The 22534-nt window shown below is 39.9% G+C and overlaps 1 protein-coding gene across 2 annotated transcripts in view; it reads right to left on the reverse strand.

The window, feature by feature from the left end:
• cpne5a (copine Va) overlaps positions 1-22534 on the reverse strand; it is a gene marked incomplete at both ends in the record, with an annotated part of 73934 nt that overhangs the window by 25690 nt on the left and 25710 nt on the right. The window contains 6 exons of one of the 2 annotated variants that reach the window (XM_083895356.1): positions 858-962; positions 1180-1283; positions 7042-7105; positions 20947-21023; positions 21200-21214; positions 22269-22308. In XM_083895356.1, the coding sequence (XP_083751482.1) occupies positions 858-962; positions 1180-1283; positions 7042-7105; positions 20947-21023; positions 21200-21214; positions 22269-22308 (405 nt within the window). The remainder of the gene's footprint in view (positions 1-857; positions 963-1179; positions 1284-7041; positions 7106-20946; positions 21024-21199; positions 21215-22268; positions 22309-22534) is intronic. The other variant, XM_083895355.1, reaches the window with a different exon arrangement.

The raw sequence follows: 22534 nt of genomic DNA on the forward strand, positions 1-22534 counted from the left end.
TAGAATAAGGTGTTAATATGTGCTTAATGATTACTAATAAAGTCCTAGTATGCACTTAGCACTTAGTTAATGGTGAATATGTGTTCCCTAATCTGAAGTGTAAGCATATACTGTATACACAATTGCAGTAGCTCTGTTGCACATCTTGTAAGTAAAGCATATAAAAAAAAAATGTTCATGCGAAAATATGACAGACAATAAATTGCTACATATTTTTCTTGCCGTCAAAATCCTGGTGCATTTTTATGCTTCCTCTCCATCTGTCTGACCCAATTAGCTTCTGAGGAGAGCAGAGGTGAGCCGAGACGGGAGCGAAGTGAAGAACCTCAGTTGACACTCAGTGTGGTGGAGAAGGTGAGGTTTGACAAGTTCTTTGATAACTTCTACAGACTCTCACACTGGGGTCTCCGGCAACACACTATGTACACATTCACATGCAACACACACACACACACAGCAAACATCTGTCTACATTTACAAATTGATGAGTATAGAATCTCTACTTTCTGGCAAAACTCCCAAGGCGTTTTTGCTCCGATGACATTCAGAAAGCAGATGCCGCTCAGAAACTTGAAGGGCTATTGTCACTTGTGGGCAAATCGATGAACGGCCAGGTAGACTGTATATAGTCTTTATCATACAGTTGGGCATGTAATAATTCTCTATTTCAGCAACAGATAAAATAACAACGGAAAATCAATGGTGTCTAAATTTGTCTCACCCAACTCATTTTGGAAGAAAAAAAAAAAATTACCCTGCATATTGGAACTCGAGGATCGATTTCCCACAGGAAAATCGCACTCCATCTGAACGTGTGTGAGCAAAACATCATCGCTGCATATCGTCACTCATCTTACCTGTCGTAGTCTCCGTTGCAGAGACCTCTGACAGGGATGGAGAAAGGTTGCCACACAGGGTTCAATGTGTTCTTCACCACCTCAGTCTTGTGGCAGATGGTGAACCTGTAGACTCAGGTCATCGGGAATTAAAAAATATAATATAACACAACTCATAAACTTAATTTGAACAGTTTAATTGTGTCTGTATGCAACCGAGTACAACAAAACTCAGTCTTATTCTTTCGACCGTAGCTCATGTCCTGTATGATCTCTACCATCCTCACATGACTGTGAACATTAATTTCCCCCGGTGAGAAACGGAAGCAGGAAGCGAACTCACGTGCCGTCCTCGTTGCTTCTGTAGAAGACCATGAAGGGATCTGACTTTCCAAAGAAGTCCTTTTTATCCAGTTTGTTAGCACAGAATTGCATGGTGGAGTAATCCTATGGGAGGGAAAAAGAAAAGAAAATGACCCTATAAATCTATGCCATACACACTGTTCGCCGCCTGTACTTTGTTTTTACAGCCCATGTGCCAATATATATATAAAAGCACTATGGCACAAAAGCAAAGAGCTGTCCAAGTCTGAATATGAGCAGAATGAAACCAGCCGCCGGCTCGCAGGTTTCAAAGCCCACGAAAGCATTCAATACCATCTCTTTGTTATGTAACACCTGCATAACAACAGTGGATGGTATTGACGATATTATTGTCAAATGACCTTGCTGTGCTACGTATAATCACAATAATAGCAGGGGAGGCCACGCACAAGGCACAGAAATGGATCTACGACCTGTGTGCAAAAGAGGATGTGGCAGGTGTGAGTATAGCTAATGATACATTAGAAAGGCTGGTATTACCATAATTATACCCATTTATGCAGCATTTGAATCTGTACCCCCATTATTATAAGGACAATGAACGTGTCCTCATGCTCTTGGTTGTAGAAAGTGTTCCAGGGGTCAAGGTAATACTAAAAAGAGGCTGTATGTTAGTGGCTGGGTTGCTGACCCGCGAATAACATAATTGTGTACAGTTAATGAGTAACATGTACTGTATTATCTGCAGTAAAAAATGTAGAGTTAAAATGTTCTACACTGTCTTATGTTGTGAGAATTGATGAACTTCATATCTAGGGCACAGAAATCTTTGGCCATAGACTCTCAGTTTAAAAAGTACATCGGCGTTTGTGGGGCATACGTTTTCTGCTCCTCAAACAACATTTATATTTCAAGTCGTGCAAGACACGAGGCACGCGAGAGAGAGTTGAAAAAGAAAGCGCTGCTTGAGAATTGTTTTACATAAGATTAATGAAGCAGCACATGCATAAAATGATATTATTATTCATTTATCAAACATATACAGTAGAGCATAGCTTGGAAAAACCTCTCATTTAACAAGTCAAAATAACATTAGGTGTTACACCCTTAACAGCAGATGTTACTTTTAGTGTGTAATTCACAAAAACGGCAATAAAAAATAGTCAGCAATGTTATAATATGCACAAATCTGCTCTTGTGATGCTCTATATTCATTTAACGCGTCCGATAGTTTGTCATCTTTAAAAAGTGGTCCCTGTATTAAGAGTTGGGGAAAGGCTGGGCTTCAACAGATTTGGTGAGTTTTTAAGATTAGTTTAGATAGAGTATTTTAATTAAAGTAAACACACTGGTGTGATGCTGCTATCCTATACCCTCAAAAAAAATCTAGTGTACACAGTCATTGTACCTTAAAGCTCAGGGTGTGACATGAGGACACATTCAGAGCTCTTGGCCTTTTACATTTTGTTGTGCAGCAATTAAATCTGAGCAGGGCCTTTATTGATTGCTTTGACCCAAATCAGTGTGGTATGCTCCACCTCTGACCTGTCTGTCACCAACACCCCCCACTTATGTCTTGGGCACAAAGCAGCCTCTATCTGAGAAGCATCTACTAACAATGAGATGGATACCATGACATAGATACACAGTAAATGTAGTATTTAATGGTTTATCATTTAAATTGAGCTAATGTGAGTATCACTGATTTTCACCTATATTGTAAAATTTGTAAACAGAAGTGATGAAAAGAGATGATTTAACAATCAGGGGCGTCTAGATGGGCTGCTACATATCCAATTCCATCCCCTCCTCTCATCATCAGTCATTATCTGTCCTTCTACACAGTATACACAGAGGAGGGAGCATGAAAATAGAACCTTAGTAGCTAGATTATGGATCAGCCACTTTGAAGTTTGTACCTGAAGAACATCTAATTTGTCACAATCCTACTGAGGCTTGTTTTGTGGATTAACAAAAAAAAAAAAACTACAACGTATTATTTGCTTAGGTCAGTTATCAACACCCTTAAAAATAGATTCACCCTATAACTCCCCTGCTTAGGCCTGACACAGCCCCTACAATTATACTATCATGGCAACACGGTGCCTTAAGCCCTCATTATAGGCACAGATAACATATACCCACTTTGGTGCCAAGTAGTGTTCTCATTAAGCAGAGGGAAAAAAGGCAGAACATCCATTTCAGCCACTGAGGTTTAGAAGCAGCAGGGGAATTCTGAGTGTAGTCTCCACCCCCTCCTCATACCTCTGCTCCAACAAGACATTGCTACATGGGGTGAAAGCAATGCAATATTGTGACTTACAGGAAGTGGCAATGACAGAGACAATGGTGACTATACCTGAATTCGTGTTACAGAAGGTTTTTTTTCCTTTTTCTTGGAATCGCATATTATAGTGACTCACAAAATGACTCCTTAGGGTATGAATCTGAAAGTCTTTAAGTCCTTCACACCTCAGTCCTTTTGTCTGCTACGATTACAAGCCGAAAGACATTTTTATTAAAAAAAATAATAAGAATTAAAAGGTACAGTACTGCAGTTCTGCATTAAAATAACTGAAAACCACAAGACTAATGTATATATTTTGATGTAGTGTACTTAGATCAGCTAAAACGGTATCTATAGAAACACATTTATATTCAGGGTAATGGACCTTTAGTTTTCATCACGTTTCAGTGATGCGTGAGGAAATATTCACATTAGCGATACCGGTTAGTCTTTGAGTTTTCTTATGTATTTTTTTTATTGTAATTTAATTGTGTACGTATCACTAATAAATTACAACTACACATTACTATATGCTGCACATTCTGCCACATTTATGCAAACACACAGGGGAACCAAACAAGACAATACTATACTATCTTTCCAATGATTCCACGCTGTTTCCTGATCAAACTGCATCTTTTATTATTGTTTTGAGTGAGAGACCCCAAGCAGCAGAATTGATATAATGTGCATTTAACAACCAAGGTAACTCCCTCTGGTAGGATACTACACTGCTCCTCTATAGATGTAGATACTAGATAACAAATACATCAGGCAATATGTCAGACAACTCATCTCTTTGCTGGCTGTTTTCATCATAACAGTGAAGATGGTGGATAGCTGTTGTGCCCAGGGATGCCAAAACAGTCAGAGACAGGCTATAGTGGAAAATGTTTTTGGTTTTTTTCTCCAGATCCCCACAGATCAAGAGAGACGACGGAGGTGATTCGCTGCTGTGAGACATGCTCACATCGAGCAGAAGGAGTCGGAGCAATGGGAACCCATCAAGCATCGGATTCTGTGGTTTACTCACTTCAGTGACTCCCTGGAGTAAGATTAAGGGGAGTTAATCAGGAAGTTGAAGATGTCAGGACACCGCAGGTTTGGAGTAATGTCATCTCCGGCTGATTCCAACCTCATAAAAAGCATGTTTGCACCATTATACGGATTGGATAAATTCAGTCTGTCAAGTTCTGTGATAGTCATCTCCATGGAAGTGCATTGTGAATTCTGTCTGGTTAAATCCAGCAGCGGTCCCATTCATTTTGTGCCGATTTATATAAAAAAATGGAATTGATTTGACCGAGTATTATATATGTTCATATACGCTTATAATCCAGTAAACCTCAGTGTGGTTTACTGAGATTGAAATCGTCCAGAGCTGCACACGGACTGTGAGGAGGATGTGAGGGAGAGCCTGTCGCTGCTCAGCATGTCTTATGAGCCCAAGGTAACAGCAGCCAAGAGGAAACCTTTGAACCGTGCAGAGGAAGTGGCTCTGTTTAATGATACCTGGCCAATCCGTTATATATCGATGCATATAGTTTAGAGCCAACCTGCCTTTCAGTGAACACTCCATGCGCTCGATTTCCCTCCCTGGTTCTTTCAGTTTTGCGGTGTTTACCTCAGGCAAAGCAGCAACTATGTCATCTCCATGTACATGTCACAGGTGGATTATACAGTAAACAGCATTCACATGAATGGTACCAATTTCAAAATTGCTGTAATTTGCAGGTGTGGGCATTCTACTGAAAACAGTCACTTTGCGCAAAATCCTCAATTTCTTTCATTTTATCGTCTCATTTCAGGCCCTTCTTTCCTCGGCCCACAGATATTTCCATACCGGGTTAAATCTGTGTAAACAGTGCAGGTCTGCAGTGACAAGTCAAGACTGTGTCGCACTAATTGAGTCTGGGAGAAAAGGAAATGGTCGTTTGAACCAGTAATGATCATTTGCATTTATATTGCAAAATTGCTTTCTTGAAGTGGTGCTTTGCGGTGATAATGCTAACTCCCATCATCACAGATCCACTGCACCTGATGACTAGCAGCAGCACTTCAATGACTGTGAGGGCTGGCACTTCAACCCAGCAGCACGGAGACGATGACAGTTAATGTCGGCAGATTTATTATCGGCAAGCGTTTTCTGTCAGCACTCCGATCATTTGTCAGGGAACAAATGATGCTTTTAGTAAAAGCTGAACTCAAAGTGAAAGTAAAACTGTCATTAAAATAGAAGTTTGTTTACTTGACACGTATCAGAGAAGGTCACAAACCTCCAAAAATATTAGATGCGTACATGTATTAGAGCCTCATAAAGTATTTATACTCCAGTTGCAGCTCAGTGATTTGCTTTATAGCTTCTGAGGGAGGCCGCGTGTTCTGGCCAATAAGTCTTGCTACTTTCTCATGCTCTACTAGCAGCACGACAGTATGGTGTGATTATTTACTATCTCCATTTAGCCTTGCAGAGGGAAAGCCAGTGGGCATTAGTGGACACTGTTAGTTATCAGCGCACACCACACTTAAAAGGAAAAGGCTGGCTTTAGTAATTGGGATGAACGCTGGCTCATTAAAGATCCATTCAATCTCACGGCATATTCACAACGTATACAATTTCCAAAATGACAAATAGACTTGCACAGTGACATGGCGTATCCTGCCGGTTTAATGGGAACAGTTATGATATAATGATACAAGCTATTAAACAAGCCACTTCACTTCAGCAGGCTTGTGAAAAAAGATTGCCAAACATGCATTATGCAGCACGCACAACGCGCACCATTCAAACAGTGTGGGTCACAATTTCACAGCAACATGCGGCTGATCATCAATCAGCTAATGTGCCATTGTTAAAGGGCCTGTTTGAAATTAGATCAGAGAACACTGTCGTCATACACATAATGATGTCATGTATTACACGATGACAAATTAGTCGTTAATAAGCTGCAGGTCATGTCTGAAATATTAATACATTACTACACTGATATGATGTCATTTTTTGACATCAGTCCTGCAACACACACACAAAAAAAGTCAAACTATTTATCAGGTTTAAGGCTGCGTCTGCAGTCCTATAGGCTGTAGACTTGATTGTATCTCCTTCATGGTGCCATATCATATAATAAAGGTGACAAACCATTGACCCAGAGCACAAAAGAAAATGTGTGCATTAAACAATATTGACTGTTTTTGCTGCCGTCTCCATAATATTATTTTTGAACCATGTAAACCAGCCATTTGATAATGATAAATCCTTTTTTACAACTTCATTTTTTGTCCATTATTTAATAAATCAAGTTAAAGGCTTGAACAATTATCATAATGTATGTGATGGCCACAGGAAACTCTCTCCACGACCACAACATATCTGTTGGTCCTGACCCAGTCTCTAGCAATGACTATTTTAGACTTTCTCTACTAATTGCAGATATTTCATGTAAAAAATGTTTATCTTAAAATATTTTGCTTTCAGATCAATTGACTCCAACACTTAATCATCTGGAAATGCCTTCCATAGAAACGGTGCCACAAGATTTCATGAAAAGAGACTCTCTCGCACACACACATGTTAAACATATACTTTTATCTCACCCTGCAGTTTCCCAACTCCTCAGCTGACAAGATAATGGTCCCACATTTCTTCCCAGGTATGCCACTGTGAAAACAAAATAGATCTGATTTACTCTTTCAATAACAACAAAAATATATATGAGCACAAACCTGTACCTTTCACAGGTTTGTATTTAAACTGCATTAAAGGACACAGTGAAGCACACAAAGCTCAGGTCTGAAATTAAAAGAAAAAAAATGTCTGCTGTAAGGGAATTGTTGATAGATAATGGTTTTTTATGACCATTGTCAGAAATAATACTAATAAAAATAGCTTTATTTGTAAAGCACCTTTAAAAACAGCAGTTTACAAAGTACTTTTACATGCTAAACAAAATATACACATATAAATAAATAAAACAAATGTGAATTTATTTATGGTGCTTACAAAGAAAGAGCAATGAGATAAAATTATAAAAAGAGATAAAAAGATTACAGCATCACGTAAAGGCCAGTCGATAAAAATAAGTTTTAAGAAGTGGTTTAAAAGAAGACACTGATTCAGCAAGCCTTATCTCTGCGGGCAGGCCGTTCCAAAGCCGAGGCGCTCTGACGGAGAAGGCACCGTCAACCCTGGTTTTGAGCCTCGGATCTAAGGCTGCGAACAGGCTCGTATATGGTCAGCATGTCTGTATGTATGTCATGTGATGTATTCAGGGGCGAGCCATAAATCAGTAAAATCTTAAAATCAATTCTAACACGGACAAGGAGCCAGTGGAGTGAAGCCAAGATTGAAGTAATGTGATGTCGTCTGATGGCTGATATATGATGCTGATCAAAAACCTACATTTTGTCAAATAAACACTTTCATTGCACTTTCTTACATAACTTACATAATCACAGTCATTTTTAAGGGTTATTAAAAATGCCAACACTTAAAGCAGTAGCTTCAAATTTGGTCCAGTTATCTTCTGAAAGAGAACATTCATAACTTTATACGAATAACCCTAATAATTACATAGATTAACGGTTGTTAGACGATCCGTCCGTTTTCTCCAATCACTCTTTTCTTTTCAGGCTGATAACACAATATTGTATTGTCTGCATAAAATTACAGCTTGAGAACAAAATGTCACACATCAACCACGTTGTCTCAGCACCGTGTCCGCTGTGAACACACAATGACAGTGTTAATGAGCACATTTTTTGTCCATCACAAGAAGAGAATATGTTATAAATGTTGTAAAAACTTTTTAAGAGAAGCATGTACTAAAACTGCTGAGATAGAGAACTCCTCTGCTCCCTGTTTGTCACACTGAGATGTCAAAAAAAAAAAAAGCAGACCTACTGCTGTTTCCAGCTGATTCCTAAGTCGACGGATGATGAAGACACTTCGCAGTACAAGACAGATTCTTTGCATCCCTCTGTTTCTGTACATTACCTATTCAGTGGCTTGTCAATTCACATGGCACGCAGCAAAACAAAGACACAGTCTCTCCAGAGTGTGTCCCTTTTGATGCGACTGAGCTGTCGTTTTTCAAACGGAACAAAGTGAGACTTTGTTGATATCCAATCCAAGCAACTTTCCGCATCCACCAAGGCAGTGAGAAGAAGCCTCTGCTATACCATCCAACACGGAGCAAGAAAACACACGGAATCTTCCTTCTAATCATGTACCAGCACTCCAGCACATGACACTCCTGTCATCTGCCTGGATCAAGAAGGAAATTACACAGGAGTCCTGCTGCGGCCTTAGCTGGAAACCAATCGTTAGAAGGTCAGACTTGCCATTGATCGTCATCAAGGCTTTGGCAGTTGATCTGACTGGCAGGACTGGATTCCACACAGTGAAATCAGAACAAGTCTTTGACTAGAGCAGCATAGTTTTGCATTATTTTACCAAACATAAAGCACAACCGATGTAACGGAAAGGAGTTGAACAAAGATACTGAACATACCATTCTTTCTTATCTCCTTTGCAGAAAGTATCTGTAAGAGAGATGGGCTATTTCCATTAACCTCCACTGGCTTCTCACAGATTTCCCCCAGCCCATAACACATAACATGCAATTCGTCATAAATGTATCTCCCGATTAATCAATATTTAATCAATACCTACACATAAAGCATCCAACTGCAACTGCTGCACATCCACCCTTATGTGCAGGAGAATTTTCACATTCTCAGCTTTCAGTGAGGCAAAATGTAAAATGAAGCCATCACACTCTCAGAGGGCACGTACACTTCTGCCTTGGGCTCGGTGTTCAAGCTCCATGGAGACCAATCTCAAGGTGAATTTACTGTCCTTGAATTATTGATGTTTGACTCTGAGTCACCAACACGCAGTCTGATGAATCCTCAAAGAGACGTAAAACTTTTGCCCACGATGCCTGCAGAAGCAGCACATACTTCACAGGTCTCCCCTCAGGTCAACATAATGACTGCTACACCTTTCAGATCCACCCGTTGGTAAAATATCAGCTGTCAGTTGAACCACCCAGTTTTTTTTTTTATCTACAGCTCAGCTTGGAGCAGGAAACCAAAAGGGCAACAGGGTTTTAAATGAAACGTGCAAAAGCGAGTGTGACATTTTTCTCCGACAATGACTGGTTAATTTGGAGAATAAGAGAGCACTTAATGGATAAATCATGTTCCTGTCGTTTGTCTGTGTGTGTTCCTTGTTATTGCTCAGACTTTCTTGCTGGATCTAACAGCTTCTGTGCTGACAGGTGACTGTTGGGAATGAGGCTTCCTGCTTCAAGAGGCTCTATTTGTGCCTGTTCCACGGTTCCTCATTGGGAAAACACTTTGATGATGAAATAACGTGAAATGTGTTGCCGTGGTCCTCCTTCCTCCCTGTGCCGTGAGCAATGAATGAGGCCTGCGGTCTGACTGCTGAGAGAAAGCGACTGGTATGAATCAGTTGGCCGTGTAAATGTGTGTCATATTTGTCTCCATTGATTCTGCTGCAACTCAGACATTAATGTTGAAATGACTACAGTCAGGTCATTATGTGATGTTGAGCAGTCACATAATCCCCAGCCAAACTACTGATGTGAGCAATGTGACAGCTTCAGTATTTCAGATTACAGCATCACATCCGTATCAAGTATATACTGTATATATAGTAGGGGTGAAACTGTTCACCAAACCCACGATTTGGTTGGTAAAAACACACTGAAAAACCTTTTGGAAGTTGGAAGTTCCAGAAAAAACTTTTCTTAAAACCAGTCTACAATCTCTAAATCTATCTATAAATCCCTCTGTCTGTCTGTGTGTGTGTGTCTGTGTGTCACTCGCATATCTCTCGAATCGAAGGTCCGATTAATATCAAACTTGACAGGTGTCTTGCTACGGGCACGAGTAAGTGCAGTGCCAAGTTTGACGTTGTTTGGAGAAGTCATGCAAAATATATAGTTAAAGAAGTACACACTGGCTTTCGTTGCTCTACTCCCTCTCTCACTCACACAGCACACCGAGTGAGACACTGCAAGGCAGATGACGAGCGCAACCGAGGTTCGTGAAGATAGAATGAGTTTCTGAACCCAAGTCCTTTAAACCGAGGTTTTCTGTTTCCCTAATATATACAGTAATAGGGCTTTCAAAATGAATGCGTTAATCGTTGTGATTAATACAGCAGAGATTGAAGCGCAGTTGACGCAGGTTTGTTTACTTCTGGTTCGCACCGACCTCCAACCTTATCAACGCGAAACAGGTGAGAGAGGTGAGGGTGAGGTTACCTTGGTGTCACGGCACAATTTATTGACAATGGCTTGAAGTTGCGATCCTTTGCCTTGACTGTCAAAAAAAAAACAGATGTGCGACTAATTGCCGAGACCTGCGCAACGACAAGTACAGCAGCCTGAAAATAAGTGGCAAACTCACCACTCTAGGCACCGATAGTGCCCGTAATATGGTGGCATCTGCCCGGAGTCTTCTATCTGGAGGGTTAGGGTTAGGTTACCCTGCGTGCTTCCATTCTCTCTCTCTCTCTCAAATATGTATTTTGTACGGTTTTTGTGTGTACCAGCCTCGAGTTGAATGGGAAATCCTTTTTCTAAATAAAGGTCAATAACAGGTAATGAAGAGAACGGTCAGTAAAATGGCGTATATAAAATTAGGTGATGGTTAAGTTTCACTCACAGGTTATTAAAACACTTATGTTTTGAGGCGGCTCTCTGTGCTGTACTCTTTAACCCCAATTTCATCAGTAAGAGGCTGAGGACTGAAGACAGCAGATGATTTAAAGAGATCATTTAAAACACATTTCACCTCGACTGTGCTCTCAGCAAATACTACTCTGCTCTGCAGTGATACAAACAAGCCTTTGCTTGATTGTAGTTAATCTCACTAACCAATTTGTCTAAACAATAACAATTAGACCTTCACCTAATCACTGCAATATAATGTGCGTTAATTGGCATCTTTGTTGATGAAAATAAGAAAGGATTGGAGTGGCTTGAATCACACAGAATCAGAAAAAATTTAAAAAGGTCCGACTCTTCACTGAGTCAAGACCTTAAATTCTTGTCACTAATTACACTGAGGCAATAATGTCAACATGTGAAAATGCATGTTATCGTCACACTGACTAACTATTAACTACTGTGCTCAAAAGTTCACATTTTTGCCACACTATCTGTAAAAATACCAGAAATCCCTGCAAGTAACAAACATTTTTCTCTGCGCCGTGTCAGGTAGTCAAGAGAGTAATAACTGCACAACGACTTAATATCTTTGAAACACACAAGAGAATTGGATAAAAATATCTCTGTACCAGCCTGAGTGATGCGATACATGCTGCAGTACAGTCACAACTTATCCAAAGAACAGAAATGTCAGGTTTATGCATCTCTCTTACTTCTTGTTAATAATTTGAGCGAGACATTAGTAAGAAAATATCAATTTGCAGAAGCAGTAATGGCATCTAAATTCAGAGTTAAGCACAGATATTGAATAATTTGGCTCAGTGGCTCAGTCACAGAAAAGATTGATGGCCTCCATGTCGATATATATCTATGTTTTTTGTGCTTGCAGTGAATGGTTAATGCCATATAACACAAGGCATTAATGTCTCCAACATCAGAGCAAAGCAGGTGAGCAGTGACTGCAATAACCACACACCGCCATGTACTTTACACATTTTCACAATTCCGCATAATTCAAAACGACACCGACAGGCTTTCTTCGGCACACAGCTGTTCTATAATGGTGATGTGTATTGATGTTGCCTCTTAAAAAACTCAACAGGCCTCATATTTACAGTCAGATTACCGTCATGTCGGGCGAGGCGCCCTCCTTTGCTGTTGCTCATTTTGAAGAGAAGGATGAAACGCAACTTCATGAAGAAAACAAACATGTAGAGACAGAATTGAAAGTGGGCCTTGTAGCACAGTAGCTCCCTTTCCAAAGAGGGGGAGAAAGGAAGCAGCGCGATCATGCTCTTAGCTCACCCTGAAACAGAGGGATAGCCATAGCAGCCTTGACAGATCCACCGTTTGATCAAACTGAATGAAAAAAGATCAAGCAGCATATCTCAGCATCATTCCAATTACATGGGCAAAGTTTCTGATATTGCTGTTCTGCACCATACCAATAAGAATGCTGCCAGTTATTTATTCCTCCATGAAATAAGCGTCAAAGATCATTGTGCATGACATATTGTATTATGGATATTCAGGCTCAGTGTATGGATCTATAATTTCCCATCGAGAGACAGTAGCCGTCACGAAAAAGGTGATTCACCGCTACCTTTCAGCGCAGAGGTGGGGTGGATGGAGGTTGGTGAGATTAAAGTCCAAAGAGGGAGAAGGAAGCAATTGGTGATGCCGTTCACATTAGGCCATTAGGATGAGAAATGATCTTGATATTTAACAACGCCGCAACGTGCCACGCATACGATAGTGGGGGAGGGGTTATCTGTGCAACAATGTGAATGAGAGCTGAAGGAGAAGCCTTTTTTTTTTTGATCTCGAAGTGCAGCTGTTGCAAGGTGGTTTCTGTTCTATATGAGACAGAATATGTGCAGGGTTATTGCACTGAGAAAACTGTTGGGCACATTGTAATGTAAACACCGTAGTTTTCTGAAGCCTCTCAGAGAAGGTTTGCCAAAATGATACGTCGCTTCAAATGGGATAATCCCCATAATCCCTGTGATCTATTCTTCACACACTGATAAGCATTCGCAATCCCTCACCTCACAAGGCTTTAAAGAGAATTAAAAGTGTACTAATTCAAAAGGGCACAGGAATATCTACTGTGTTTCCCATACTGGACAAGAAGTTAGTGTGAAAAGCAGGTCTGTGCTAAAAGCGTTGTTAGAATCGGTGCAAAACAAGTAATCAGGGCAAACATGTGGTCAGACGGTACAAACCAACCACGGGAAAAGAATGCGCTCTCTTTATTTCGAAGTGTAAATTAGATACTCGTGATGAGAGCATGGTCATAACACATTATCCTTTCATTTTTTTTCTTTTATAACAGTCGTGTTGTGTCATGTGCAGTTTTAAGTCTGTTGCCTGATGACTGAAACTGAGCCCGTCATTGATGTGAGCTCTGTTTTGCTTTTATGTGTTCTTTTCATTATAAACACTAAGAATGAAGCAGAACAACATTTTGGATTTATTCCGTTTTTGAGTGTGCAGTGGCATAATTACATACTTGTAGACACTTTGATTGCACGAATTATGACAAAGGATTTAATCACAACAATGTTGATTTATTGGGATTACAAATCAATTAGATATTCATCAACCGCCTGCAGGCCAAAACGTGCTTGTTTAACACAAGAATGAGGATTGTCCTGTCAATCAAATACAAACATTGTTGGGGGTTTTTTCGTTCCCTGTCCTAAGTTAAAAATGTACCCAAACCCAGAGCAGTGAATTCACATTTGTTATTGTTTTCTCCTGCCAACAAGAAGAATCTTTCTCTGGAGAATGTAATGAGGCATTTTGATTTGCTCCTGGCAAGAACAGAACATCCTTCTCTATCCGAGGACCAAAGAAAAATCCCACTTTTCTTTGTTTTGACACAAATGATGCATTTCATGCCACTTTTTTCGCACAGGTGTATGAAATCAAATGAAAGCCACTTTTGTGCGTATCACTGTTATGTCAGGAGACTGGAGCGCCTTTAGCCTCCTCCCCATGGCGAGTCAGGAAGAAAATTATGCAATTATGTACTTTTCTCCCTGACCTCGTCTTTGATAGTTACTGCAGAACATAGAGTTTCCATCTGTTTAATAGGTTAACTAGATATAGGTGTGTTAAACTGGTGCAGCACAGCACTGATTCAAGTTCTTTAAGGATGTTTTCTCAGCAGATTACAGCCTGTGGCTATGAAAAGAATGAAGACTCCTGCTCTGAGTGAAAAACAAATTAGCTGAGATTATCCCCAGTGTAAAAACCCTCTGCTGCACTTGCACCTCCATTATTACTGTGAAGCCTAAATCTACTGATCTTGAAAAAAGACATTTAAATAAATCTCTTACGTGGCAGAAACATTGGATGTTTTTTTTGTTTGTTTTTTTTTTGTGAGGCCAAAATCATTGAGGAACACGAACCGGCCATGTCATTTAAAAGTGTTGCTTGGTCATCAAATTTCCTTCTATGCACATCCCACTGCCTCTTCTTCCTTTCTTCAAACTCAACAAAACAGATCTTGGTCAAATCCAGAAAAGAGTTCACCTCCTCTGCATCTGCACATTCTGTGTCGCAGTAACGTAAATAAAAGTAACTTGTTTACACTTATTTGCTATGGTGTCGATACAATCTGCTTGTTTAAGTGGGCCATTGATTTAAGAAAGTGAAGTAGAAATGTTGATAATTTACTGCATCTAGTAAAGTGGCAACTAATGGTCTCAAAGTCCATCTTTGTCCAGCCTTCAAGTAGTCACACACTGTTTCAGAATGTGCTGTTGATGGTGGTACTTGTACAGAGATTCAAGTTACACTTTACTCTGGCTTTTACATTTCAAAATGCCAAACTTTTTATATGTGTTGCATATTATGGGATGGGTTAAATTAGAATTTAAGATCCATTGGAGATTAAAAATATGATGTGTTGTCATATTTCAGTGTGTGGTGTGTGCAAACAAACGAGGCAGCTGAAGTTTTTTTTCCAAACCTAAGCAGAAGTGCACACACAGAGACGGACCCTTGTTAGTGCTCAGACCTTGGAGGCAAAACTGACATTTAGCGAGGCAGCACATTCCTCTAATTGTGTGTGATGGCCCCAAGGCAGAGGATTGTGATTACTGTAAGCTGTCTGGAACACTGTATAACCACATTCACAGTTTGGCAAACAAACACTGTACCTGCTCTTCTCCTCTTTCCACACAGTGCTACAGTTATCATTTCACTTACACCCCAAAAAAAAAAAAATGTGTCCCACTCCCACTCATTATTTAAATCTGCAGCACAGAGAGCGACTGCTGATGAGAAGAGTCAGAGTCAGTCTGCAAACTACAAGACCTTAGCTTCTGAAATCAAAAGAAATAATGCCCTCAGCTTAGATAAACCTCTGGTGAGTCATTGAGCTGCATCAACATGTGTTGAAGAAAGAAATTCTTGTCCAACAATTTTTTCTTGCAGTGCTTGCCTTTGCAGCTCTGACAAAACACACAAGATATCAAGAAGAAAGGCATAATCACACAGTACAACTGGACAGACCCTGACATATGACAAAATGAAATGATCGAAAGTGTTTTTGTAAACTACAGTAAATAAATAAATAATAAAAAAAAACAGATATCAAAACTGAACTTGTGAACACTCATTTACCATGCGTGATCAAAATGTAATCTACACAAATCACAGTTGATTGTTTTGATAGTGTTTTCTTAGAATCAGTTGGAGCTTCGCTCTGAATCAACAATGACTTTTCTCTCATAAATCACTGACGCTACATTGATATTGGTGCTTTTATTGGAATAAAACAGCTAAAGAAGCTGAATTGTTATCATTTATTTGCAAGCTGACAGCAGCGAGTAAATGTTTGTGCCCTGTGACCCCACTACAGTGCACAAATTATTTATGAAGCCATAACTTCACACAACCACTTTACTTTCATCACATCTGCTACGCCTTCAAAGGGGGAAAAATTCAAGACAGCGTTATCAGTTTCTTCATTTCTGTTAAGTTACTTAATTTTTAGTACCTCCCCGGGCTCATTTAAATCAAAATTTTACTGGGACTTTTCACTTTGAAGTGTTCCAAAGTACCACTGTGGTGCAGACTCTACTGTACTGATCTGTAAAGACACATTTCACCAGTTTATGATGAAGGCTCAATATGCCGTCGTCACACTGATAACAGACCCAAGGGCATAAAACCAATATTAAATTAAACTTCAATGGTATCTTGACGTCCAAGGTAAATTCTGACAGTGAATGAATTTAACTTCATCTTCATATAAATGTAGAAATTATCATTAAATAGCACATGAGCATAAAGTCATTTTTACAAATGGAGCCGTAATAACTTCTCACATAAGTAGAGATTGGCGTTGAGACAAGCTAATCTTTTCTTTGAGCTGAAGAGTAAATTAAACATGAAGCACTTTTTGAAGTCACTTACTGTACGTTGCTTTCTACCTTCTACACTTCTCATCCTCTCAACTCTCGTGGTGCATCCATCACGCCCACGACAGTCATTGTGGTTTTGCTTACAGTTCATATCCTACTTCTTTGTTATGAAGCAGGACGGCACATTCGCAGCTAATGGGTTTATTATGCTAACGTTGTGCTGCATTTGCAGCATCTAGTGTCACCAATAGAAGAGGTTATTATTATTTGTATAATGAAGTCTATTATCATGTTACCTATAGGCTGCCATAATATCATTCCTTGCCACGGGCTATAAGATCACAGCCACGTGAGGCAGCGCGACAGACAGCTGACGTGTAATTTTCAGTAAAAGATGCCATTTACCTGCGTCAGTCAATCATTCAGCTTTAGCATTCCCCTCAGCTTCCACAAACAGTGATGCATGACTCTCATTAAAACCACATAAACAGAAAAGATTTGCACCAGTGTGCACACGTTTATATCTCATTAGAGTCACGTGGGGGGAACCATGCATCACAACTGACCTGCGATTATCCCCAAAACAGATAAGCCTTCAGAAATACGTTCTAAACCACAACATTGTGTTTGTTCCCATGCGTTTAGCGATTCAAAAATGACTGAGTGAGCCAAGTGTAAATTGCATGTTTGAGCTTACGAGGCGAAAAATATAGTCATCATTTATTCATACATGACCACAGCTTCTAGTGATTTTTTTAAAACTCTTTAACCCTGTTTTTAACCCACTGACGTTTACTGTTGATTTAGGTGTAGACCTACTTATACAGGAAAAATAACATATATATTATTAGTGTCTGTCTATCAAAATGTTTGGACAAATATCCCCGCAATATGTTAATAGACATATCATTAAAACATAGATTTTTTTTTTATTTGTCTAAATGTGACTGCATATATACAGATTTAAAAATGAAAAAAATATTAGATTATTATAAAATTAGATATTATGTGTTCACAATAATATCTAACCTAGTTTCGTTCATATAAGACTATTTACGACAATCACACGATATACTGCCATTGGAGTTGCATGTTTATTGATCAACACAACAACTTGCCAGTAACCAAGTATGGTTTCTTTGATCAACCACAATATCAGCTCATTAGCAGCTACAGCATTAGTTATTTATTTATTTTGACAACACAAAGCACTCTGCTTAGAATAAAATAATCCTTATAGTCATATCCAAGCATTACAAAATGTCAACACTGGCACATGTTGTCTATTTCAGTCCTAATGAATCCAAAAATCCATCTTTCTTGCTTTCAGAATGAAAGTTCTGTTATTTTCATGGCAGATGCTCATCCAGTCGCTGTCAAACCTGGCCGATGTGTTAATGAGGACCAAAGAAATCACCGGGACTGTTGTTTGTTTGGATAAGGCATCTATCATAACCCCAATTTGTGACAGTGCCATGCACTGATAAGAAGACATCAGAAAGGAATAAAACATAACTCAAGTATCTAAAAAAAAACCTCTCAAACCTTAACCTCGCGTGAAATATGACTCAATATCTCTCAATCTTCTGTACGATGCAAGTCCAACCATCTCCTTTTGATTCGAGCATAAGGACATTGCATGTTTCTTAAAGAAAAGACAAGGGCCACACGATGCATGCAGCTATTGCAATTTTCAGAAATGGAAAATGGGTAGCATTATCGAGGAGATATATTTATACTGAGGAAAACTTATTTAAACTGCCAGGTGGGGACTCATTACCAATCTGGGAACAAAAGTTTTGCCTCGCTAAGGATTTGTGGCTGAGGGTTTGGGAAATGTGCAGCAGTTACAGTGTGGATAATGGTAAGATGTCTCTACAATGTGTGTGCGTGCGTGTGCGTACGTGTGCGTGCCTGCGTGTGCATGCGGACATTTTCTGGCATTACTCATGTTGTGGGGACATGTCTGACAACAATCAAGTCCCCATAACATACATGATTACATTTTAAGACGTGTTGTATGGTTAGGATGAGGTTCAGGTTAGGTTAAGGTTATAGAGTAAGTCTCCAAGAAACGTACGTAAATTAATGTAATGTCCTCTGAAGTCATGGAAACCAGACTGTGTTTGTGTGTATACACTTGTCAACCAGTAGAACAGGGGTCTCTGGTGTTGTTACACACCCACAAACAGGGGACTCACGTTGAACAGGGGACATTTTTCAGGTCTCCTCTTTGTCATGCTTTAAATCAAGTCTAAGATGCTCTGGTGAAATGTTTTTTTTAATATTAAGCAAAGTGGGAACTTGCACGTGTGTGAGTGTTAAAATCCATACTCAGCATTGCCCCTGCTGGCTGGAGATGGGATTTTAAATACTTAAAACTCTACATCGATAAATTCTGTCAGCTCGCATATAACAACAGCGATCCATGAAGACGGTTCGAAGATGGACAAAAAACAGAGCATGAGCAGGGTTTTCCGCTGTGAAAATGCCTGCCCTAAGTGTGTTGGTGTGCGCGTGTGTGTGCGAGTGTGTGTGTGTGTGTGCGAGATGGAGAAGAGGGTAAAAAGAAGGCAGAATGTAAGAGGTTTGGAGAACAAAAAGATGAGAGAACACAATGAGAAGAAATGGGTCAAGCTGGAGAAAAAAAATGAATCTGAGAGAATAAATGAGAGATGGAGTGTGGAAAATAGGGAAAGAGAGTGCCGACGTGCTTCTTAAGCAGGTCATTGGATGCAGTGTGCCTTGGGAGGGCTTGTTTAAGCATGGCTAACAGATTTGCTCAGTCCCTGCGGGAGATGCAGTCCACCAAGGAACTGTCACGTCAGGATTCATGACAACGAAATGCGGCACATAGCTATTAAACAACTTCTGAGCCAACCTGTGTCACAGGAGGGAAACTCCATCACTGTGGATACTGTTTAACTATTCACAAAGACACAAGCTGAATAAAACAGCACCCTTAGCTGAATGTCAATAGAAGTTTTCTGAATCACTTATTTCTGACATAGAGGCTTTAAGTACAATTAGGGCAGGGTGATGTGATTTATAAATCATATCTTGATATTTTTAGGCTATGTCCCAATATACTGGACGAGATATATCTCAATTGATAAAAAGCTGGCTGCACACAGGTTTGTGACTCTTCCAAGGCAGTGACGATATATTACAAATATTGTATTGTACTCTGAAATAAAAGATATCGTCTGAAAATATTGAATTTCTGTATTCTAGCTGTTCATTATCTGTATTACATACTTAAAATACAGAAACGGTGTCGAGATAACTGTATTATCTCTGGGGTTATTAGACTTAAGACAATGAAAGTAAAAGTGAAGAGTTTTTAATTGTGTTTTCAATTTTCATCATTTTTTGTCACTTCTAAGTTTCTTTAAATCGATTTCATTTAATATTTGGCGAAAAGTCGATCAATCGGGAAGCAAAGAGCCTTTAAAACCAAGACATCACAGATGACATATTACTATATGACAACATCTAAAATCTAAGACCTCATAAGAGATCTCATGTCACAATATTGACATACGAGTGAGAGATTCCACAGATTTGAACTAACAGCAACCACATCATTACCATCGACCTCCGTTACGATAGATCACGCGAGTGTTGCATTTGTGCAGAAACACAACAGTTATCGAGCTCCAACACTGAAGATGTAGAATCAGTATTTCTGCGCGAGGCTGCGTCTAATGCTTCTGTAGTGGAGCGTGAAGCCTCATTTACAGCAAACTGGTGAACGTCATCTCTTGATCCTGCTCATCTTCATATTCAGCACCGACGGGCACCGAGCTCTGTATTCCACAAGCACCAGTCACTGGCAGAGTTCATGGTCGACACCAAAGCCCTGCTGTTCGCGCCGGCTCCCCTCTAACGAAGCCATCCTCACCCCCATACATCACACGGAGCCATACATACTGCACTTCACAGTCTCATGCACAAACACAAGCTTTGTAGTTTGTCAAAAATCCTCCATCTCACTCTCCCACTTAAAGAGCCACACACAGGTCTGTAGGCGTCGACTTCAATCCACTCACTGTGGTTGACGGCCTCCCTAATGACAGTAATTGCACTGAGGAAGCTCCCGGTTGTGTTCAATTACCCATTACCATTCCAAGCATACTGTTCTAATCTTACAGTGTAATGTATGACACAGATGGCTCTAGAGTGCAGACATATTCATCACTGCTGAATCTCTGATGGAGTGTGTGAAATCCTGCAGGAGAGTCGCATTGTACTTGAATGGGCTGAGAGTGGCTCTGCGTTTCTATCATCAGATATCTGATGAAAACTTTGTGTTTGCAAAGTTAAAAGCATTCCATTTGTCTCCCTCAAGTGAAGCAAAATACATTTCCAGCTCTGAACAGCTTCAAAATCAGAGAGAACACTTTGAAACAAACGCTCACCCCAAAGGTTTCTCCAGGCGACTGGCAGGTGAGCCCACAATCTCTCCCAGCGTACAGTGGACCTGGCCCAGGAAGTCCTGTCATGGAGGGGGAACATAATGTGGGATGGAGAGAGACACAGGTTGGGGCAAAGGACGGGGCATTCAAGATGGATCACAGGAGGGTAACAAGGAGAACCGGTGAGGAGTTAAGCATCGTTATAAGCTAAGCATTGTACGGTTGTAAATTAGGGACATCTGAGGGGGACACGTACGTTAAAGTCGGGCGGCTTCCGAGGTGGAGAGGAAGGTGGAGGAAAAGATAGAGACCAGGCGGCAGAAGTGACACAACAGAGCATATCATGGAACAGAAGGCACACAACTCAAATACCAGACTGTCATCAAACAAGTGCAAGAAAGAAGAGCGAGAGTGGAAATGTGAAAGAGCAGATTGTGTGTTCAATGCAAGGCGAGGAAAGAGAGCGGAGCGAGAGGAGAAAAAGCAAAGAACGAAAGGATTTCACGATAGGAACAGTTAGTTTACGTGGATTGCAATGCAAAAGCCTAACAAGGAATCATCACTTTCATGGAAGCATAACATATTCCGGTTGATATGCAAACCATGTCGTGTAAACACATTCCTTGTGTGTTTGTGAATAAACTATTACCGTGGTTCTCAAACTGTGGTACCAACAGTGGTACGTGGAGGAAAATACTGTACAGAAATACTGTTATACCGTATATACCAGGGTATGTGATCAATTTACACCTCTGTAGTTTAACGTGGGCGATAATGGTGTTACTTTGAGAGCTCGACATCGTCTCAGGTGGTACTTGGTGTAAAAAGTTTGAGAACCACTGAACTAATAGTGACATACATCATGCATTGAATGAGCTGTTGACTAAAATCTATGTTCTATATCAAAGCCATGTCAATGTCGGTCAGACAGAGCTTCCATTTCAAATTAAATGTACTGTTTTAAACATCACATGCTCTCTTGAAAATGAAAATCGAAATTGCAAACAACACCAAACAGGGAAAAGTGCTGTTTAGCTTTGATAAAGATGATTTCATTTTCAATTAACATTTTTAAAAAAAAAGGTAATGCAGGTTTATGCCAGATGCAAATGAAACTTTGATTATTATCACTCTGGAGAAATAAAGCTGCTTGTTTTATAAATTGAAGCAGATGGGAAGCAAAGAAAGGTAAACATTTTTTTTGGCAGATAAAGCATAATAGACTCATTACTGGGGAAAATAAATTTGAGCATTCAGATGCCACAAACGCTGGTTTGTGCAGAACCATAATTATTAAAGATAATGTATGCAAGTTCTTCACTTACGTGCTTTGTCAGATCTGGACTTTTAGAGTCAACATCGTACCTGAAAGGGGAAAAAAAAAAAAGGGGCCATAAATCAAAGAGGCAAAGATGTGGGCAAAACAACAGCCTCACAAATACTGACTCCCATAAAAAGATAGTGTCTGCAGACATTTTTTTTGCCCGTCGAGCACACACCTCAGTCATTGGGGGAGCAAACGGAATAGCGCAGGGAAAATTGTAAGCAACAATGTGACAGTTAATTAAGGGAGGCCATTCTATAGTTTATA

Source organism: Microchirus variegatus (assembly GCF_963457635.1).
Source record: "Microchirus variegatus genome assembly, chromosome: 9".
Lineage (NCBI taxonomy): Eukaryota > Metazoa > Chordata > Actinopteri > Pleuronectiformes > Soleidae > Microchirus > Microchirus variegatus.